The sequence below is a fragment of the Amblyomma americanum genome, chromosome 10, assembly GCF_052857255.1.
Source record: "Amblyomma americanum isolate KBUSLIRL-KWMA chromosome 10, ASM5285725v1, whole genome shotgun sequence".
Taxonomy (NCBI): Eukaryota; Metazoa; Arthropoda; class Arachnida; order Ixodida; family Ixodidae; genus Amblyomma; species Amblyomma americanum.
Genome location: NC_135506.1, coordinates 64902100 through 64921184, shown reverse-complemented (window position 1 = coordinate 64921184; position 19085 = coordinate 64902100). Strand labels below are relative to the sequence as shown.

Sequence of the window (19085 nt, the reverse complement as noted above, 5' to 3'; positions counted from 1 at the left end):
TATTCATCACCGTTTTCTAGGCAGCCTGGAATTAGATGTAGGCTTCTAGGCCAGTGTGTGCGAAGTGTAGACTGCACTATTCGATCTCGAGCAACGCACTTTGAAATGCAGTTTTAACGCGATAGAGTTGAAAAAAAAACCGTTGTCCATAAAATTCGGTGTCAGAGTTGTCGGCGTCGTTGCTGTGAGTGAAAAATCACGAGCACAGGTCTGGCAGGCGGTCCCCGGAGAGCAACATAAGGGGCAGGCGGACCACCTAGGTCACGTGACCTTGCGGCGTCATCACAACCTGCCCACAGGATAGTGAGCAAACTGCCCGCCGTGGCAGGTAGCAGTCGAATTAATGATTGGTCGCGCGGGAAGAGCAACCTGGACCGCACAAGGCCCACCGCTGGGAGCAGCTGCCATCGCAGGGTTGCGACGCATCGCCTAACCGCTGCATACCCCTCCTGGAGCTGCACCACAGCGCCAAGGCATCTACGAATGTAAAGTCGAGAGTGACTTTCTGCAGATATGCGAATTAACCCACTACGCTATCGCGTCATAATCATTAAAGCGGAGCTCAAGCGTCCTCTGCAATTTTGTTCTAAAGCCAAAGCTTTACTGGGCGCAGGTTGAGCAGTTTCGGGTGATCCCTGGAGAGCCGTGCTGCGCATGCGCGAGGAGCACTGACGACACACGGCTTATTTCTCTCTCTCGCTCCTTAGTCACAACTGCGCATGAGCCACCAGTAGCACCGAGCCACAGGTGTTCCGCCCCTGCGCCGCGCCTTTCCTCAAAATGCAAGTTTCAATTTTCAGTTTTCGCTTCCTTCTTTCACTCCCTCCTTTATCCCTTCCTTTGCGGCGCGGTTCGGGTGTTCACGGAGATATGTGAGACGGTTACGGTGCTTTGAGCACACGCCGCGCCATATGCATGACGTCACACCACGCGGCTCGCCGCCACCGCCATTTGGTATGACGTCACACCGCATTCCTCGTCGTTGCGCTCGCCTCCGCTCACTTCGCCAGCTGCGTCGCATGCCTGATGACATGTCAGAGGATAGAAAAGGAGAGCTCGCGTGCGCCGCAACCACACTTCTGTCGTTTTTAATGCGACAACATAGCTAGCTAGACAACCAGACTAACCTGGACTTGCAATCAAGATTAACCAAGGGCAACCATGCTATGCCTTAACTTTCGCTACGTATATCCTGGCATAGCCGAGTTAATCCACTGCAAATTTTCTTTCGCTCTCCCTAGTCACTGCTGCGCATGCGCCACTAGTAGCACCGAGCCACAGGTGTTCTGCCGCTGCGCAGCGCAGCGCCTTTCCTCAAAATCCAACTTTCAATTTTCATTCTGTCTGCTGTCCTTTATTTCCGCTGCCCCAGCTTAGGTATTTCAGTATCGATGGCAGATGCCGGGGCTAGCAAAAATCTGTTCTTTCCTTTTTAGTATTATTTTAATAAACTACTACCACCACCACCTCTTTCCTCTCCCTCCTTTATCCCTTCCTTTACGACGCGGTTCGAGTGTCCACCGAGATATGTGAGACAGTTACTGCGCCATTTCTTTTCCCCAAAAACCAAACAAAACAAGTGAGCCGACGGCGTTCATAGAGTTCATTGGCGTTGACAACTTTGCTAAGACCGTTCATTTTCACGAAAGGAAAGGCGCGCAACCGGCTCCGTGGGTCAGTGGAGACCTCAATCTCGCTTTCGCTTTCTATATCCTGGATTAGCTGGGCTAATGCACATTAATTTTTTCGCTAACGTTTATTCGCACCGTATTTTGTTGAATGACGGCGTACATCATATTGCTGCCAGCTATGTACGCTAAATTGCAGCTTCCCGACAATTTACCGCTTATTGGCTGATTCAGGCTGCGCTGTGCAGCACCAGTGGCAGCAGGTACACCGTTGCACAAGGGTATTCAGGTGGCACGCTTGCCTTCTCATCCGTGTATTGGAGGACCTGCAGTATCTGTCAAGCTCAATATCTCTGCAAGGTGAGAATTGCCCTCTGCTTCACTCCCTCCTTTATCCCTTCCCTTACGGCGCGGTTCAGGTGTCCAACGAAATATAAGACAGATATTGCGCCATTTCCTTTCCCGAAAAAAGAACAATATTATTATTACTTCACATTTAAATATATTTTGAGCTATAGGGGTTCCCTAATTGTCCCACTATACTGATCCAATGAGATGTGACCTAGAGACATGCGACCATTCCTGAGCTCACTTTTCTGCCCTGCAATGTCCTAGCACAGATAGCGGAGTACTGCTCCTCCGTAGCGAGCCTGGCTCGAACCTCGGCAGCGTTGCATAGATCCGTGCACACGCGCACGCTAACCCATATCCGTCTCACCGGCACCATTACGTTGCGATCGCCAGTGCCACACGGGAATCGATTGGCGTTCGTCCTGCGCACATGCCAGCGGAGCAACACGCGGCGTGACTTGTTGCACTGAACTCCGGAGGCCGCAGTGGCGTGCGCGCAGTTGTTAACCGAAATTAGAAGACGGTAGGTATACAGTATACACTGCACGCCGGGTGCACACGGCAAGAGGAGGCGATGACAATGCCGTTGCAGCGTTTCGGGGATAAACACAGGACACGCTCCACTCGCCGAAATCGATTCGAGCGCCGGCTTTAAACAAAGGTGAGACGGGGCTATTTTTCCTCTGGTCGAGAGCTCAGAAGCGAAATGCCGGCGATACAAAGGAAAGAGCCTGATGAAGAGTTGTAAAACGAGGGCTGGAATGGCAGAGACCGTAGGGGTGCGTTGCGCTCCCTTTTGTTTCTCGAATATGGAATACATAATAATAATAATTGGTTTTGGGGGAAAGGAAATGGCGCAGTATCTGTCTCATATAGCGTTGGACACCTGAACCGCGCCGTAAGGGAAGGGATAAAGGGGGAGTGAAAGAAGAAAGAGAGAAAGATATGGAATACGCCACGAACGCCACTAGAGGCAACTGTGCTGTCTTTTCTTTTCTGTTCATCTATTCCACGAAAAAACATCGCTACTCCATTAATGGTGTTGGGCAAATTAAATAACGGTGTCCAGCGGAGAGGATATTTCCATTACCGTTGCAAAAACGTTTAGACACTCTATATACTTTCCATAGACTTCTGTCTAATAAGTCTATAGACTGTCTATAGACAAATCCTAGAGAAAAGTCTATAGGCACTACAAATCCCATTGATAGTCTATAGACAATCTATATTATGGCCATACACTTTTAGTGGGCTGTTGTCTATAGACAGTCTATGGACTATTAATAGAGAAAAATAAATATCTGTAGAAAGGCAATACAGTTGATAGCAAGTCTATAGACTGTAGACAAATCCTAGAGAAAAGTCTATAGGCACTAGAAATCCCATTGATAGTCTATAGACAATCTATATAGATTTATGGCCGTACACTTTTAGTGGGCTGTTGTCTATAGACAGTCTATGGACTATTAATAGAGAAAAATATCTGTAGAAAGGCAATACAGTTGATAGGAAGTCTATAGACTGTCTATAGACCATTTTTATAAAGGTAGCTGCGGCAAACATTGGGTCCAGGCAAAATGAAGCAGCTTTGTGCAGATCTTGGTCTTCATCAGTTGTGAAACCGTTATTAGGGTTTGTAATGAGGGAGTAATTACGCATACACCCAAGCGCAGCCATACGGCTACAAAGAAAAGATATACAGCTTTCTCAGAAACTTCGTAGTTAAAGAAAATTTTGCTCTTGAATTATTAGGGTTTGTACGCAACAACTACTTGAAATGCGTGGTACAAACATATACTAGCTTTAACTTATCTTAGTTATGTTCCTCTAATATAAATGTTCGTACCTTGTATTCCAACCTTCGATATGACAACCGATACAAGCAACCCGCGACATCTTTCATGGAACGTGTGGCTGATATAGTTCCTGAAGATATTCTGTAGTGCCTGGTAGAACCTAGACCTCAGAAAAGAGAATTCAACTCTGATATATACGAGTATAACAGGGCCAGTGTGTGGGCTAGTTGCTTTTGCAAAACAAGATCAAAAACCACACAGAGCAAGAAGGCAAAAATCGACGGACGCATGGCGTGCTTACTTCGAACTGCTTTTATTCATGCGACGAAGCGGCACTTATACTCTTAGCATTGACATTGCGGATGATTTCAAAGCTGCTATCAAAGAGTAATGGATGGCGATTTTTTTTTCCACTTTCGTCTTTACTTATCGAGCAGCTCCTGACCGCGAACAATAGATAATTGCATCTTATTTTCGACAGCAGGTTTAAAGGCGCGCTTAAGAAATAACCCGTGTAGCTAGCGCTACTTCTAATGCTTAAACAATTTCACTTTTAAATTTGCTCTCGAATAGCGCTTGCAAAATGTGATGCACAGGACAGCAGGGACTCTAACTCACGTGCCCTCCTTTTCTGTTGTCCGCGCTGTACTCATGCTCACCTAACTTTTCGTTTAAACATCTCCTTGTTTGGCCTATAAACATTTCCCGCATTTAAAGGGTCCACTATAGGCCACCCCTTCTGTGCATCTTACAAATAGCTTCTGGCACCTGGTGGTGCACCTGGCCTTGCTCGTGTTTCCTGAAACAATTCGTCTCCATAGCGCGCTCAGTTTATTCGGGGCAGAAAACTACGCGATTACTTCAACCCTATTGCAAATTTCCCTAACGCTATGCGATAACCTGTGCTTATAAGACGTGACTGCAAGTTTCCTTTTGTCCTCACTCTTCAGTCTTTTCGAGCTCTTGCTGATACTACAGGGCTCCCCTTTATTTTGTTCTTAAACAAGTCATGCGGCTACTGCAGCCAGCATGTGCAGCGGATAACCTGCGTCCTTCAACCTTTTGGACTGCAAAGAAACTTTCGTCAGTCGCATGTAGGCTTGAATTCTTTGCAGCATTTGTTCGCACAAATTGAGCTATGCTTCTTTTGATAAGCTTAGAATACGTCTAACTGGAGAGTAAAGGCATTTTTCCATTTCTGAAATATATATACCACGTGTGGTCGTTGAAAATTTTAACCAGATATCAAGGAATTTATCATCACCATCATCATTATTATCACCATCATCATCATCATCCTCCTGACTACGCCCACTGCAGAGCAAAGGCCTCTCCCATGTTTCTTAAATTTACCCTGTCCTTTGCCAGCTGCGCCCCCCCCCCCCCCCCTATGCCCGCAAACTTCTTAATCTAATCCGCCCACCTAACTTTCTGTCACCCACTGCTACGCTTGCCTTCTCTTGGTATCCACTCCGTTACCCTTAATGGCCAGCGGTCATCTTGCCTTCGCATTACATACCCTGCTCAAGCCCATTTCTTCCTCTTGATTTCGACTAGGATGTCATTAACCCGCGCTTGTTTCCTCACCCACTCTGCTCGCTTCCGGTATCTTAACGTTACACTTATCACTTTTCTTTCCGTAGCAAGCTGCGTTGTCCTTAACTTAATCTGAACCCTTTTCATTAGCCTTCACGCTTCTGCCCCACAGGTGAAAACAGGTAAGATACAAGTGTTTTATACTTTTCTCTTGGGGGATACCGCTAACTTACCTTTTGTGATCTGAGAGAACGTGACATATACGCTCCAGCCAATTCTTATTCTTCTAGTTATTCAATAAAATAATTATAATAATAATATTCTTTATTTCCACCGGTATGATGGAGGAGCTTGTAAGTAAAAGCGGCTCGTAAACGGCAGCTTGACAAATGCCCACGGCCAGCTCTACAGGGCAACAACAGCAAAGCAAGGAAAGACATTCACAAGTATGCATGTAATCTCTTCGCAATTTCGCGGAGCCAAAAACAAAGAAAATAGAACATCAATCAACACAATAAATAGAGAGGGAACAAAGCAGTACAATAAACACAGGATTAAATATACACATTATAGGAATACAGGTGCAGTTTTTAAGAATGTATTCAGTGAAACTGTCGTAATTCATGTTTAGATATTTTAAGCAGGTCAGTTCAGGATTTTTTATAGCTGTTTAATGGTGTTGGAAGGGTCAAGGGTAATTTTTCTATTGCGTAGTTGGTTCTAGGAGTTGGTACAGTCCACTCTTTATGACAGGTAGGGTAACACACAGTGCTCTTTTCCAGTAATGACAACTCATACAGAGATTCAAGATGATATTTTAGTTCGCGCTGGAATGCAAGCGCTAGCTTATAACTGTAAAGACTGAATACTGGTATTATGTTTGCTTTGGGGAAAAGACCTTGCGAGTGACGGTTGTATGGTAGATTAAAAAGTATTCTGATAAGCTTTTTTTTTTGAAGTATAAAGATCTTTTGCAACTTTTTATACGGGGTTGTGCCCCACATCAGGAAACAGTAATTAAGATCAGAGCAAAGCAGGTAATTATAAAGCAGGATCTTTAGTTGATACGAGAGATATGATCTGTAATGGTAAATAATGCCACCTGCTCGAGCTAACTTAGATAAAACAGCATGTGACTATCCCATAGCATGCTCTGAGAAAATGTAAAACCCTGAATTTTAATATTATTTGTGATTTCTATTGGGGCACCACCATAAATTAAGCTTAGATGGGAATTAACTGCCCCGATTTGGGTCTAAATATTACAGCTTTTGTCTTCTTGATATTTATATTTAAATGGTTCACTATTGACCAAGTTTTAATCATGGTAAGGAGAGAATTCGCACCCTTGCGTAAGATATGGCAATCTGGAGCAGATAAAAATATACTAGCGTCGTCGGCATACAAAACGTATTTAGGGTTAGTAGAGAGGTTAGTAAGACCATTGATGTAGATGTTAAAAAAAAGTTAGCGGACCAAGAATGCTGCCCTAAGTGACACCTTTAACTATTGAATTTAAATCAGAACGATACGTTTCAGTTTGAACGAACTGCTGTCGAAAACTGAGATAGGATTTGATAAGTTCAAGAAAATGTCCTCGAATTCCATAAATTATCAGTTTCTTCAGCAAAGTGGAGTGTTGAATACAATCGAATGCTTTAGAAAAGTCGACATAAATACATAGCATAAAGTTCTTCTTTTCAAATTCGGACAAAATAAATTCTTTCTGTTGCAGCAAAACTAATTCGGTCGATTTGTTCTTTATAAATTCATATTGAACCTCTGAAATAAGTTTGTGTAAATCAAAGAACGTGCAAACTGATAATGAATAAACTTCTCCAAGCCTTTTGAAAATATGGGTAAGACAGAGATGGGTCTGTAATTATTCATATCATTAGGATCACCTTTTTTAAGAGCATAGATATTTTAGCGATCTGTCTTCGTTTTGGAAAATATGCACTCGTTAGGCAAAGGTTAAAAATATGGGTTAAATATGGACATAAGACATCAAACACATACTTCACTGGGCGTGCCTGAACTCCTTCAGCGTCGCAACTTGAACTATTATTTAAAGAAGAAAGAACTGCTGTAACTTGATCCTCTGTTAAAGGGCTTAGAAAAGCAGATGAATTATTTCTAGTTGGCATAAAATTGTAAAAATCTTAAAGTATATCATGATCAGAATAATGAAGTAAATACTCATTAAACCAATCGGCAAGAGCGCTGCCAGACACTTCTCATTTATTGACAACTTCTCGATTCTAGGTGAAAGTCTCATGCTTTTAAAAACTCTGTTCATCTTCTTCCATACGAGGTCACTTTTCTTTAAGGCAACTCTGTAATTCAGAGTAAATGTATCTAGATCTGCTTATTTTAACCTGCTTGTTTAATTTATTTCGGAACGCCTTAAGGGCACAGGGTAAGGTAAAATTTAGAAGTTCAATTCTTTCTACACATGTTCCATGATCGCACTTTCCTCAGAAAGCCATATTTACGGCTGAAAAACGCTTTTTCCGAAACCAAGTAGTGAGCGGCCACGCCCCCTTTCAGGATTAACGTCAATTTTTTCAACCAAACCCTTACAAAAATTTCTTTTGCGATTTTTTATAAAATCTTTTAAATTTACTCAATAGAATGTTATGTGTTTCTTTTAGATCTGTACGGAATTTTTGCCCATTGTTTCAATAACTAATTGGCCACCGCATTGTTATAGGAACACGGCTAATGTCTTTTAAAAGCAACACTGTAATGACTTGCTTTAGAAACTCCTTGAGAAATTGTTTATAAATCCTTTTGAGTACACTCGTTTTACTGTATTGTGCTCCTTTTGAATATTTATATAATTTGGGTACAGTGTTTCAATAACTAATGGGCCACCGCATGGTTACAGGAATACGGCTAATGTCCTTTAAAAGAAATACTCTAATGACTTGCTTTAGAAACTCTTTGAGAAATTGTTTATAAATCCTTTTGAGTGCACTCGTTTCACTGTAATGTGCTGCTTTTGAATGCGTATAGAATTTGGGTACAGTGTTTTAATAACTATTTGGCCACCGCATTGTTATAGGGACATGGCTAATGTCGCTCGAGGGGATGCTTGTAGCGCGACAATAAAAAAAAAACACAAGAGACAGAGACGAACGGGACAAGCGCCTCCCGTTTGTCCCGTTCGTCTCTGTCTCTTGTGTTTTTTTTTTTTTTGTCGCGCTACAAGCATCCCCTCGAGCAATATGAACCAACTCGCCCAGCAAAATGTTTTATGGCTAATGTCCTTGAAAAGAAACACTGTAACAAGTCTATTTTGAAACTATTTAAAGAAATTTTATAAAAAAACCATTTGAATGCATTTATTTCATTGCAATGTGATCTTTTTGTTTCTGTATAAGATTCGAGTAATGAGTTCCAAAAACGAAATAGCCACCACATTCCTAGAGGGCTCCGCTAGTGGCTTTCAAGACACGCACTCTAATGACTCTCTTCAGAAAGCTCTTCGGAGTTATTTAGGAATGCTTTTCCACACTCTTTTTGTTGCAGCGTGTCGCCTTTGAATGTGGAAAAATTTCTGTAAGTCATTTGGCCACAGCATTGCTATGGAATAGGGTTACGCATTGATCTCTATTTCCTGGTGGGAAGGAAAACAGCCTGTAAAATAATGATGTAGCAACTGTTATTGCTGTAAGCATGCAAGAAATGCAGAGCAACAGCACACCATATGCAATCAAGTAATTTTATTTCACTTAGCAACATTTACAGTAGCTTATTGAATTAAGTGTTTGCTGCCCCTAGTGAGCCTTAGTAATTTGCAGCAATAATGATGAAAATTAGTAGGAAATGTGGCATGTGAGCAGTATCAGCACACTTTATTTTGGGACAATTAATTTTAGATTATTTTCCATGCCACATGAGCAACAAAGATCACATCTAAAAGAGAGCATATTTTCATGAAAAAAGCATCGGAGTACCGGTTCAAATACTGCCTAGCCTTCCCCCTTGAATACCTCTTGGTATGAACCTGCCTTAATTTTGATACATTTATGCCCTACATAAGGTGCAAAATGCTAGTTGGAGTCACAGCAAAAGGCTAGCTGCATGTTCATTCTACGAGAATTAAGTTAGAAATCACTATGTGCCTTTATGTAGCATTCTGAAAGGATATCATTTACAGCTGTCCAAGGACTGTGAGCATATAAAAAAGTGAACATGATCAAGGGATCAAAATTGTTTTGAACAGCAAATGCAAGATCTGTGCAGTATTAAACTGACCTGTTATTTAAAGAATATAGACACTTAATTTTTATGGCATGTTTTCTTCTCTACAATGATGCAGAAAACAATACTATGCATGAATCACCAGGTGATATGATTTATAGGTCAGTTTTTCTGTCATGCTGTTTCTGTTTCGAAAGCTGAACAATGGATGTGACGTTAAACTGCTTAGGGCCCTGTCACACTAGCCCGACACGCCGCCGACGCCGACACGACAAAGACACCAAAGATCGGCCAACCCGGTCGGCCGACCTTGTCTGTGGCAGACCGAGCTGTCACACTAGGCCGACTACGACACCAACGCGGCCGACGACCGGATGTCTTCGTAGTGTGACAAGCTTTGACGACCGCGACGCCGACAAAACCAGTCTGCCGACAGTGTCGTCGCGAGATCGGTCGCCGAGCAAAAACATTACCGAAACAAGGCCCTGCTTCCATATCCAGCCTGCGGAGAATAAATTTCGGATACATTTCGGCGCTCACAAAACGTTCAAATTATTATGACAGCCGAATTGACATCGTGTCCACATTGCTTTAACCCTCCTTTGGTCAGGTTTTTAAGCGTGCGCTGGTCATTTCAATCGCCACCTCGCACGAGAATGACTGCTGCAGCATTTTCTTTGGAAGTGGAGACGGAGCTGATCTCCCTAATAGAAGAGCGTCGCCTGATATGGGACGTTAAACATCCCCATTACCACCGCCGCGACTCTAAAGAAGTAGCATACGCGGAGGTATGCGAGGCACTGGGAGGCCAATTCACCGGTACGTACGGGAACATACCACGTTGCGCGGAGTATCGGAGACTATATCTGATGCTGTGGTGTCTGCTGTTTTTTTTTAGCACTGCTTATGGTTAGTGTGGCGTCGTGACTTCCCGACCGTCGATTGCATTAACTATGTGGCTTGGCGTCGTCCGCACGAGAAGTCAAACAGCAGCCACAAAACTTTATTTGACTGCCACGCTGTACCGATGCTCCCTTTTCTGACGTTACTTTTCAGTTGCCCAAGTGCGCGCGCGGTTCGCTAACTTGCGCACACAATTTATGCGCGAGAGGCGCAAGATCAAGGCCCGCTCCGGCGCAAGCCCGGACGAGCTCTACCAGCCTAAGTGGGCTCATTACAAAAGCCTGATGTTCCTGGATACCTCCTGCTCCTCGCAGCCAAGTTTTTCGACACTCCACACGCAGGAAGAAGAGGAGGTATGTTGTGTTTATTCCTTGATAGCTGGCGAGTATGCAGGGGCATTTCTAAATGTGTTGTATTGAAGCTGCATTTTGAGTACAACATCTGTTTTTTGAGCATCCAGGATAAGGTGTTATGTCACCGAACCTTTAAATAATGTTCAAAACTCATTCTGATAAAGCATGTTACAGGATGAAAACTGGCATGCTTTTTGAAATCAACAGTGCATCACATCTTCAATCAAGCTGGCCTGAAGCAAATCGTGGCCTACACAGACAACCGAAATTTGCTGCAGGCCATATTACATTATGTCTACACTGGTGTACAGTTGTGCCCCATCAATACAATATTCTTTAACATGCGCGGCTCAAGTTATGAGCATTTTCTTAAAAACCCAAATTTTTGCATTCATTTTAACCTTGTTAATGGAAACTCGTTGCCCAGACGGTAAACAGGGTGAAAGTGCGCACAGCCTCTTGGAAATCTTGTCACATTAAAATTAATAGCACTGAGAACACAATATCGACTTCCCCTGACAAGTATTTCTATTCTTGTGTTTTATTGCTGAACACCACCGCAAAGGAGTAAAAAAGCTAGCATGATGGCTGTTCTTTGGTTTAGTGCTTTCCAGTATCATGGTGCTTGGCCGGAAGGCCCCATCATTTGCCATGTTGCATGAGTTACTGTCCTCTGTGCTGCTTTGTTACATCAAAGCCTCCTTCAGGAGCACATCGAACTGTATCTAAATATTTTAAAAGTAATGGCAACCACAATAACACACTTGGAACTTCCCAGCTTTTGACTAATCACCGCTTCACTGCCGTCCCCTATGCACAGAAACAGATATTGGGCTAATACCGCTGTCACACGGCATTCCTCGAAGGCCTTTCCAGCAAAGGCACCTTTTTTCACCAAAGGAGCGAAAGCTTAAAGGAGCAGTGACGCAGCTACACGGTGCAGCCCAAAGGTGGAACAGCCATTCAGACTTAGCACCCGCTGCTGTGCTCGAGGCGGCTTCAGTGAATGTTTTAAAATTAAAGTGGGGTATTCTGTTCATTCGTTGAGCTCAGGCAATTTTTTTTATTCTGATTGCTTCCTTAAAAGGACTGCAACAGCTACTCTCATCAGCAGCAGCAGGTTTTGTGCATTGCCTTGGCCACCAGGGGCACTTGGTGTTCTGCAACGCTTTCACTGTCTTGAAATCTGGGCATAAAATATAAACACCCGTACAAAAAGCAAAGCCAGACACACCTTTCGTATTTCTTGAAGATGTTTTCAAACATTTTTGGCTGCATCTACGTTCTTTTTTAATTTATTTTACTTTTTCACATTGGATGGCACTGCGATCACAGGTTCTCGAAGGCCGCGCCTTTGGGCTCCAAAGGTCTTGGACGGGCCAAGGCCCTTAGCAGCAAAGGCACAACATTTGTGCCGTGTAGCTGCACTCCTTATGACTTTGGATATAAAGACCTGACTCTCAAAGGCCTTTGCGGTGCCCGTGTGACAGGGTATAAGTCAGCAACAGGGCCTGATAGAGTGAGAAACAGAATGTTGCGTAATTTAGACGACAGGTCTATCTCCAACCTCTCAACATACATGCAGGACTGCTGGGAGAAGGGGACGATACCGCAGGAGTGTAAACTCAGAAACCTTCTTTAATTCCCAAGTCAGGGAAGAAACCGGGCTCCGAGAACATCGGTCGGACCGATATCGCTAACCTCCTGCATGGGTAAGCTTATGGAGCACATCTTTCAGACTCGGCTAAATAAGTATACAGAGGACAGTGGGCTGTACCCGGACACCATGATCGTTTTCAGACCAAAGCTGTCAGCATGCAACGTGATGCTGCAGCTCCAGGAGCAATTCATAGACAAGCAAACCCGAGACTCGAGTGGTCGTGGTGTTGGATGTGGCAAAGGCATTTGACAATGTGAGGCACGTGTCGGTCTTGGAGAAGTTGAACTCACTTAATGTCGGGAGGAGAGTGAACAACTACATCAGGGACTTTCTTACAAACAGGAAAGCCGCTCTCAAGCTAGGGGAAGACTCCATCGAGGACATTACAGTGGGTGACAGGGGGGGCTCCACAGGGTTCGGTGTTATCACCAACCCTCTTCAACACTGTAATGTTGAGACTCCCCGACCATTTGGCGGAAATTGGAAATCTAAACCACACCAGTTACACAGATGACTTAACATTATGGATAAACAAGATAGGCGACCGGCAAATTGAAAGCTCTCTACAAAATGCAATTGACATCGTTGAAGAGTACCTGAAACCTAAAGGAGTTAAATGTTCAGCAGAAAAGCCGAAAGCATTGTTCCTCATGCCCCTCGGAAAATGACGGCTTCACCAAAAGCACGAGGCAGGCATCCGCTTGTATGTCAACGGCGGAGAGAACCTCGCGGTCGTCAGTATCCACGTCCTCGGGCTTAGAATTCAGGCGAACAGAGGAAACACGAAACGCTTGCTAGGTTAGAAGCCAGCACAAATCAAACACGTCATCTTATCAGATGAATAGCAAACAGGCACGCTGGGATGAAGGAGGCGAATCTCTTGAGACTTGCACAAACCTTCGTATTCAGTTAGATAGTGTATGTGGCAGCCTACTTCAATCTGAACACAGTGGAACGGAACAAGCTAGATGTTATTATCAGGAAAAGCATCAAGGTGGCACTCGGATTCCCCCCGAACATGTCTACTGACAGACGTGAAGCTAGGGGTCTCGAACACTCTCGTGGAGCTGACTGAGGCTGCCGTTACAGTGCAGCATGAAAGACTACTCGGATCTAAAATGGAGAGGAAAATTTTAGACAGATTGGGGTACGAGCTTAAGCAGTAGCATGTGCACTCAAGAGACATACCGCGACAAATCAAGGACAAGGTTAAAATCGCTCCGCTGCCCAAACATGCACCCTGCCTTTCACAAAGGCAGATGTAAAGACTGAACAGATGCATTACAAACTAGGTATACAGGTTGGCAGGATGTCCTGTATACAGACGCTGTAGTATACGAGATCAAAGTGGCATACGCGCCTGTGGAGGAAGACTGAACCCTGGTGGCATGCTGCACAGTTTGTGGCGCTGAGACCGCAGAAGCAGAGGAAGTGGCCATAGCCTTGGCCATGAGCTAAGGGGGTTTAGGGTGGTCATCAGTGATTCAAAAAACGTTGTAAATGAATTGGGGACGGTGATGGAGACTGCCGTCCGTATATTAAACAGGGAAGGAGGACCCAGAGAACTGGTTCTGCTGGTTTGGGCACCAGCTCACCAAGGACTTAGAGGAAACGAGGAGGCTCATTTAGTCGCCCGAAGTCTCAATTGCCGGTTGACTCCTGGAACCTCCCAAGTCACCGAAACTATAAACAGCAGAGAGGATATGCGCTCGTACCAGGAAATCGCACTATACTACAGACTAAATCGACAAATTCATCCGCCAGTGGACAGAAAGCTCAATAAGAAAGAGGAGGTTGTGTGGAGAAAATTACAGGCGGGGTTTTTTCCCAACCCAGTACTATATAGTAAGTGGCACCCTGAAGTCTTCAGATCACAGTGCAAATTTTGCGACAAGGCAGCAACATTGGTCCACATAGTGTGGACGTGTCTGGCTAAGTACGAGAGTTCGCGCACTCTAGAACCCTTGGGAGGCTTTGCTCTGTAGCCCAGACCCTAACTTCCAGCAGGACATCATTGGTCAAGTCTTTGCTGCTGCTGTGTCCCAAGGGATTCCGGCCGACGGCTAGGGGCGATGGACTTCTCTTGGCGTTCATTGGCTAGTGTTCCATTCATTTATGGAAAATTTGCAAAACGTTAAGTTGAACAGAACAAAAAGTGTGCCTTTTAGCATTATTTCTTAAAAAAAGCATCAGAACAGGCATTGCTCAATATGAAAAAAAAGAACTTGAATATTCAACATACTGGTGTTTCTCTACGGCATTACATCCTCAACGAATGTGACCACTTGCACTATGACATTTTCACATGTGTCCAGTGACACTGCAGTAATCATGCCGTGTAGCTATTAAAAGCCTTTGCACTGTGTTTTACCTTTCTGCGCTTGAGTAACGTTAGCGCAAGGTACATCTTTGTTTATTGCAATTATGGTGTACCAGTCACACACATTCCTTAAGATGTACTGATAAGGGTTCCACAGTCTGTAACAGCAATGGGACACTCCATTAAAAACCACAAAGAGAACATTGTGTAAGGAGAACAGCAGATGCTTTTTATATAATCAAGATTGAACAACTACAGTGCACCTCAAAAACAAGATCTCAGCAGAAGAAAAGAAACACAGAAAATATGGATATAACAGTGCATAAAGAAACTTACACCCAAAAATAAATGCACAAACAATAGTGAAGGAAACAAGTTTAACAAAGCATAACCAGTCAATACTCAAGAACTCTATGAACTGTAAAAAAGGGTAATGAAATAAAGACATGAACGCATGAGGTGCAACCGAATCTCTTACTGTTTTGCAAAAAATTTATTCATAAATGATTGTTTCAACGCCCGCATCTAACAGACTGTGTCTTGCGTTATACTGTAGCTCACTTCAGAAACAAAAGCCGTACTCCGGGTACATTAAAATAGGTGGCAGAGAGCCAGGTTACTCATAGTAAGAGCTTTTGTCACAAAGGATTACAAATGGATACAAAAGACATTGATGTCTATCAATTATCAACTCATTGTTCCATAGATGGCTTTAATGTTCAACCTTTTTTCTTTACATCGTACAGTTTTTCCATGACTACATCCACAGTATTCATCTCAATATCTTTATCAGTGGCAAATGGCTGCTGAGGCCAATGATGAAGGATCAAGTTCTGGCCACAGCTGCTGCATTTCGGGGAAAGCAGCACATAAAAATGGCAATGTTACTGGGTTATACCAGCGCAGAAGAGCTCGGGTGGTCAAAATTAATTAGTAACCCTACAATAGACCATTTCTCATAATCGATTTGTGTCACGAATTTCCCCGGAGAACACTCGGACCGAAAGAATGGACTAGGCGACAGCTGTACCCACACAGACGCACATTTAATACACCCTACATGGCATGCACACTAGCACGCAAAACTAACACAAAACAGACTGTAAATACACACGACCCGGAACCACTGCTACCAGCGTCAACTACTAGCACTCTACTGTTAACGGTCGGCGTTCGTGCTCACTGTTCGTTCTGTCCGGATGCGGCGTTGCATGCGTCCAGTAGCCGGCTTCTAGATGGCGTTCGACGTGCTGAGGCTGGCGTCGGTGTCGTATAAGCTCCCGGTCCAAGCGTCCTTGGAGGTGATGCCAGTGTTGTTGGCGTTGGGGGCACCACCCAAATGGGTGGCAACAGCGCTGGAGACACACTTGGCTGTAGCAGGTGGTAGCGTCCTCAGTTAACTCCCCAGAACGGGCTCACGAACAGCAGGAAGCCCACGATGCATTGCCGTAGAACGCGAGCTCACCGGAGCAGTAGCCTGCGTCGCACTATTCAAGCCAAAGCGTCCCTGACCCGCCGGAGCCTCCGCTTCTCTGTTCTTCCCCCTTGTGCCTCGCTCTCCGTCGTCCTTTTATAGCCTTGGCGTTAGTCCATGTAAGCCTTGTCGTCGTCTTCTCTTCTCCACCAATCATCTCTCTCCACCTTACCGAATGCTTCTTCATCTTCTATAGTCTTCGGTTAATCCACGTTATCCTTATTGCCAACCTCTTGCCTCCATAATTTTATTTTAAACTGCCTATGAAATGTGACAATGTGCAACTTTGAGCATTGGGGATTACTGTATGGGATAAATTAGTCATTAAATCCTAGTACTGCCATGATGGCTCAGTGGTTAGGGTGCCCGACTGCTGAACCCAAGGATACGGGCTGAATCCCAGCCGCCATGGCCGCTTTTCAATGGAGGCGAAAAGCAAAGCAGCTGTTTACTACAGTGACAGTGTACGTTAAAAAACCCAAGGTCGTAGAAATTTCCGAAGCCCTTCACTGTAGCGTTCCTGAGTCGCCTTGGGAATTTTAATACAAGCATAACTATGTTTCAATTGTGGCCCCATACGTTAAATAAGATACAGTTTAGCCTGTGTAGTTTTGACTTAAGATTTTGTGTCCTTTTGTTTTAGGAGACTGAACGGCAGTGCGAGCACTGGAACAACGAATCCGCAGATCAAGAAATGGATTTTCCTTGTTCGTCACAAAATTGTGCAGAGCCAAGTCTGCCAGCACAGCAGATTGGAGTGGGGACTTCAAGGCCTGGAAAAAAGAGAAGGCAAAATGATGACGAGACAGAACAAAGGAGAGTTCTGCTGACAACAGCAGTGGAAACATTACAGAGAAGTCAGCAACGCCTGGCGGCCAATGATGAATGCGACGCATTTGGCAGCATGATGGCGCATGCTGTCCGCCAAATACCGCCAGGCCCAGACCGTCAGTTGGCCATGTTAAATGCCCATCAGGCAATTGTAAAAATTAATTTATCTAGACACAGTGTTCCAGTGGAAATGTTAAACGTCCTCAACATGCAGGAATAAAAACAGATTTCTATTTCACCTGGACACAAGTTTCCACTGCCAGCTAACTTGGCCTTCATTGCAGAAGTAGCTCTTGAAAACTTCTCTAGTTTCCCGAGCACTCCTGCTGCAGTTCCCGCCAGTTTTTGAGAGCGGCTTCATGGCACCACAAGGGTCTGCCCGGTCGCGCCAGGATCCTTGATGGACATGTCCTGCGCATGAGCAAAGAATGCAATGTACGGCAGCAGCATGAAGCATTTCTTGTAGCATAAGAACACAAAACTACCTTAGGCAAGGCTAATAAGAACGTCCATATGATGGTGCATGCTTTGTTTCAAGGGACCCACCTTAAAATATTTTTGCAATACTTAAATAGCAATTTAAGTGCACCAAGTCAACGTTATTCTTTCATAAAGTGTTTTTATTTCTTTTCCTTTATTAATACCCCCAAGGCCATTTGGCATTACAGAGGGGAATGTTATTGTGACTATTTGCATAACTAATGACATTTCTAACACACGCATAATCTCCATTTTAAATGAAAGCATCATCCTTCTGTCTTTACACATGTTAGGCCATTTGGTCAGAAATACACACTGCTGTTTTTAGAGCTCAGCTCTTAGGTGCCGTTCCTTAACTCCTGCTGTATTTAAAGCGTAGCTCAGGCTTCTTTTTCTAGATTCCTAGTCAGTGGCCTCACACGCCACCTGCCAGCTGTGGCAGGTAGTAGCAGAGCGAAATGGCACGGCGAGCAGGTGGTAGATTGGAGAGATGGAAATCCCCTCCTTGAATTTGAACCTGGCAGTTTTGGATCCCGAATAAGACATGTAACCCTTAGGTCATGCATGGACATTAGGACATCTTAGTTAAAGTGGGGCATTATATCTAGGTCAGGTGGTCTTTCACACAGTGCGTTAGTTTACGAGTGTATTCAATGTATGTTTCAGATAATGTGTAAAATGAGAATGAGCGAATTTGAATGCGTAAGCATTTTATGGCTATGTTTGCGGTTTTGTGCCCTCACGAGCTTCTCATCACGATAACGTTCGAACAAATTGAGTTATAAGAAAAAGTGGGCGGGGCCACAGCGAAAGTGGCGCCAAATTTGAAAGAGAGGTGACGAGTTGAGTAAACAGAGGCAAGGAGGTGCGAGGAGTCAATGTTTGCGCATTCCTCCAATGCAGGTGCCGCAGTGATCTCATACTTTTTAGAGGGAGTTTAATGGTGTAGTGATTAAGCAGGCAGCAAAGTGCATTAAGGTGAATGTAAATCTGAAAAGAGCCGTAGACAAGAACCATTAACGCGATCACAATGCAAGGACAACTCAAACTTCGCATTACCGAGTACTGTAATCGTCAGTAAATTTCTTTTGAAAAAAAATTCAGACTGTCACACTGCACGGACAGGAATACAGTCAAGCCTTGTTAATGTGAACAATTTGGTTGCTGAGCAAATCTGTTCATAGAGCAGCCAGTCCAGTGAATTGTGAAGGGAAAAAAGCTCAGGAAAAAGAAAACAATTCTATGGTTAAGATCTCCAGATCACCAATTGTAGTAACGAAAGAGCCGTTACACTAAATTAAAGTGGTGCGGTTTGAAGCACCTAGTGGTCCATGAGATGTGTCTCAGAGTGATAATACACCTCCTACTGTGGCTGCTGAGATCTCTCAAACCACTGTGCACATCTGTACTCAGTCAGTTCACAGCTGCTAAAAGCTAATTTATATGCAGCATATAAAGTAGACAGAGATGTCTTCACAGCCATTCAATGAATATAGCAGACAGTAAGGGGTGTCAACTGGACTCTTGGCACCCTAAAGCATGAA

General features: G+C 44.1%; 1 protein-coding gene across 1 annotated transcript; it reads left to right on the top strand.

Annotated features, from left to right (window-relative positions):
* Positions 1 to 9781: 9781 nt before the first annotated feature.
* Positions 9782 to 17301, top strand: LOC144106282 (uncharacterized). Its single transcript, XM_077639048.1, has 2 exons — positions 9782 to 10776; positions 16874 to 17301. The coding sequence occupies exons 1-2, from the start codon at positions 10621 to 10623 to the stop codon at positions 17279 to 17281; spliced, it is 564 nt and encodes a 187-aa protein (XP_077495174.1). The 5' UTR covers positions 9782 to 10620; the 3' UTR covers positions 17282 to 17301.
* The last annotated feature ends 1784 nt before the right edge of the window (positions 17302 to 19085 follow it).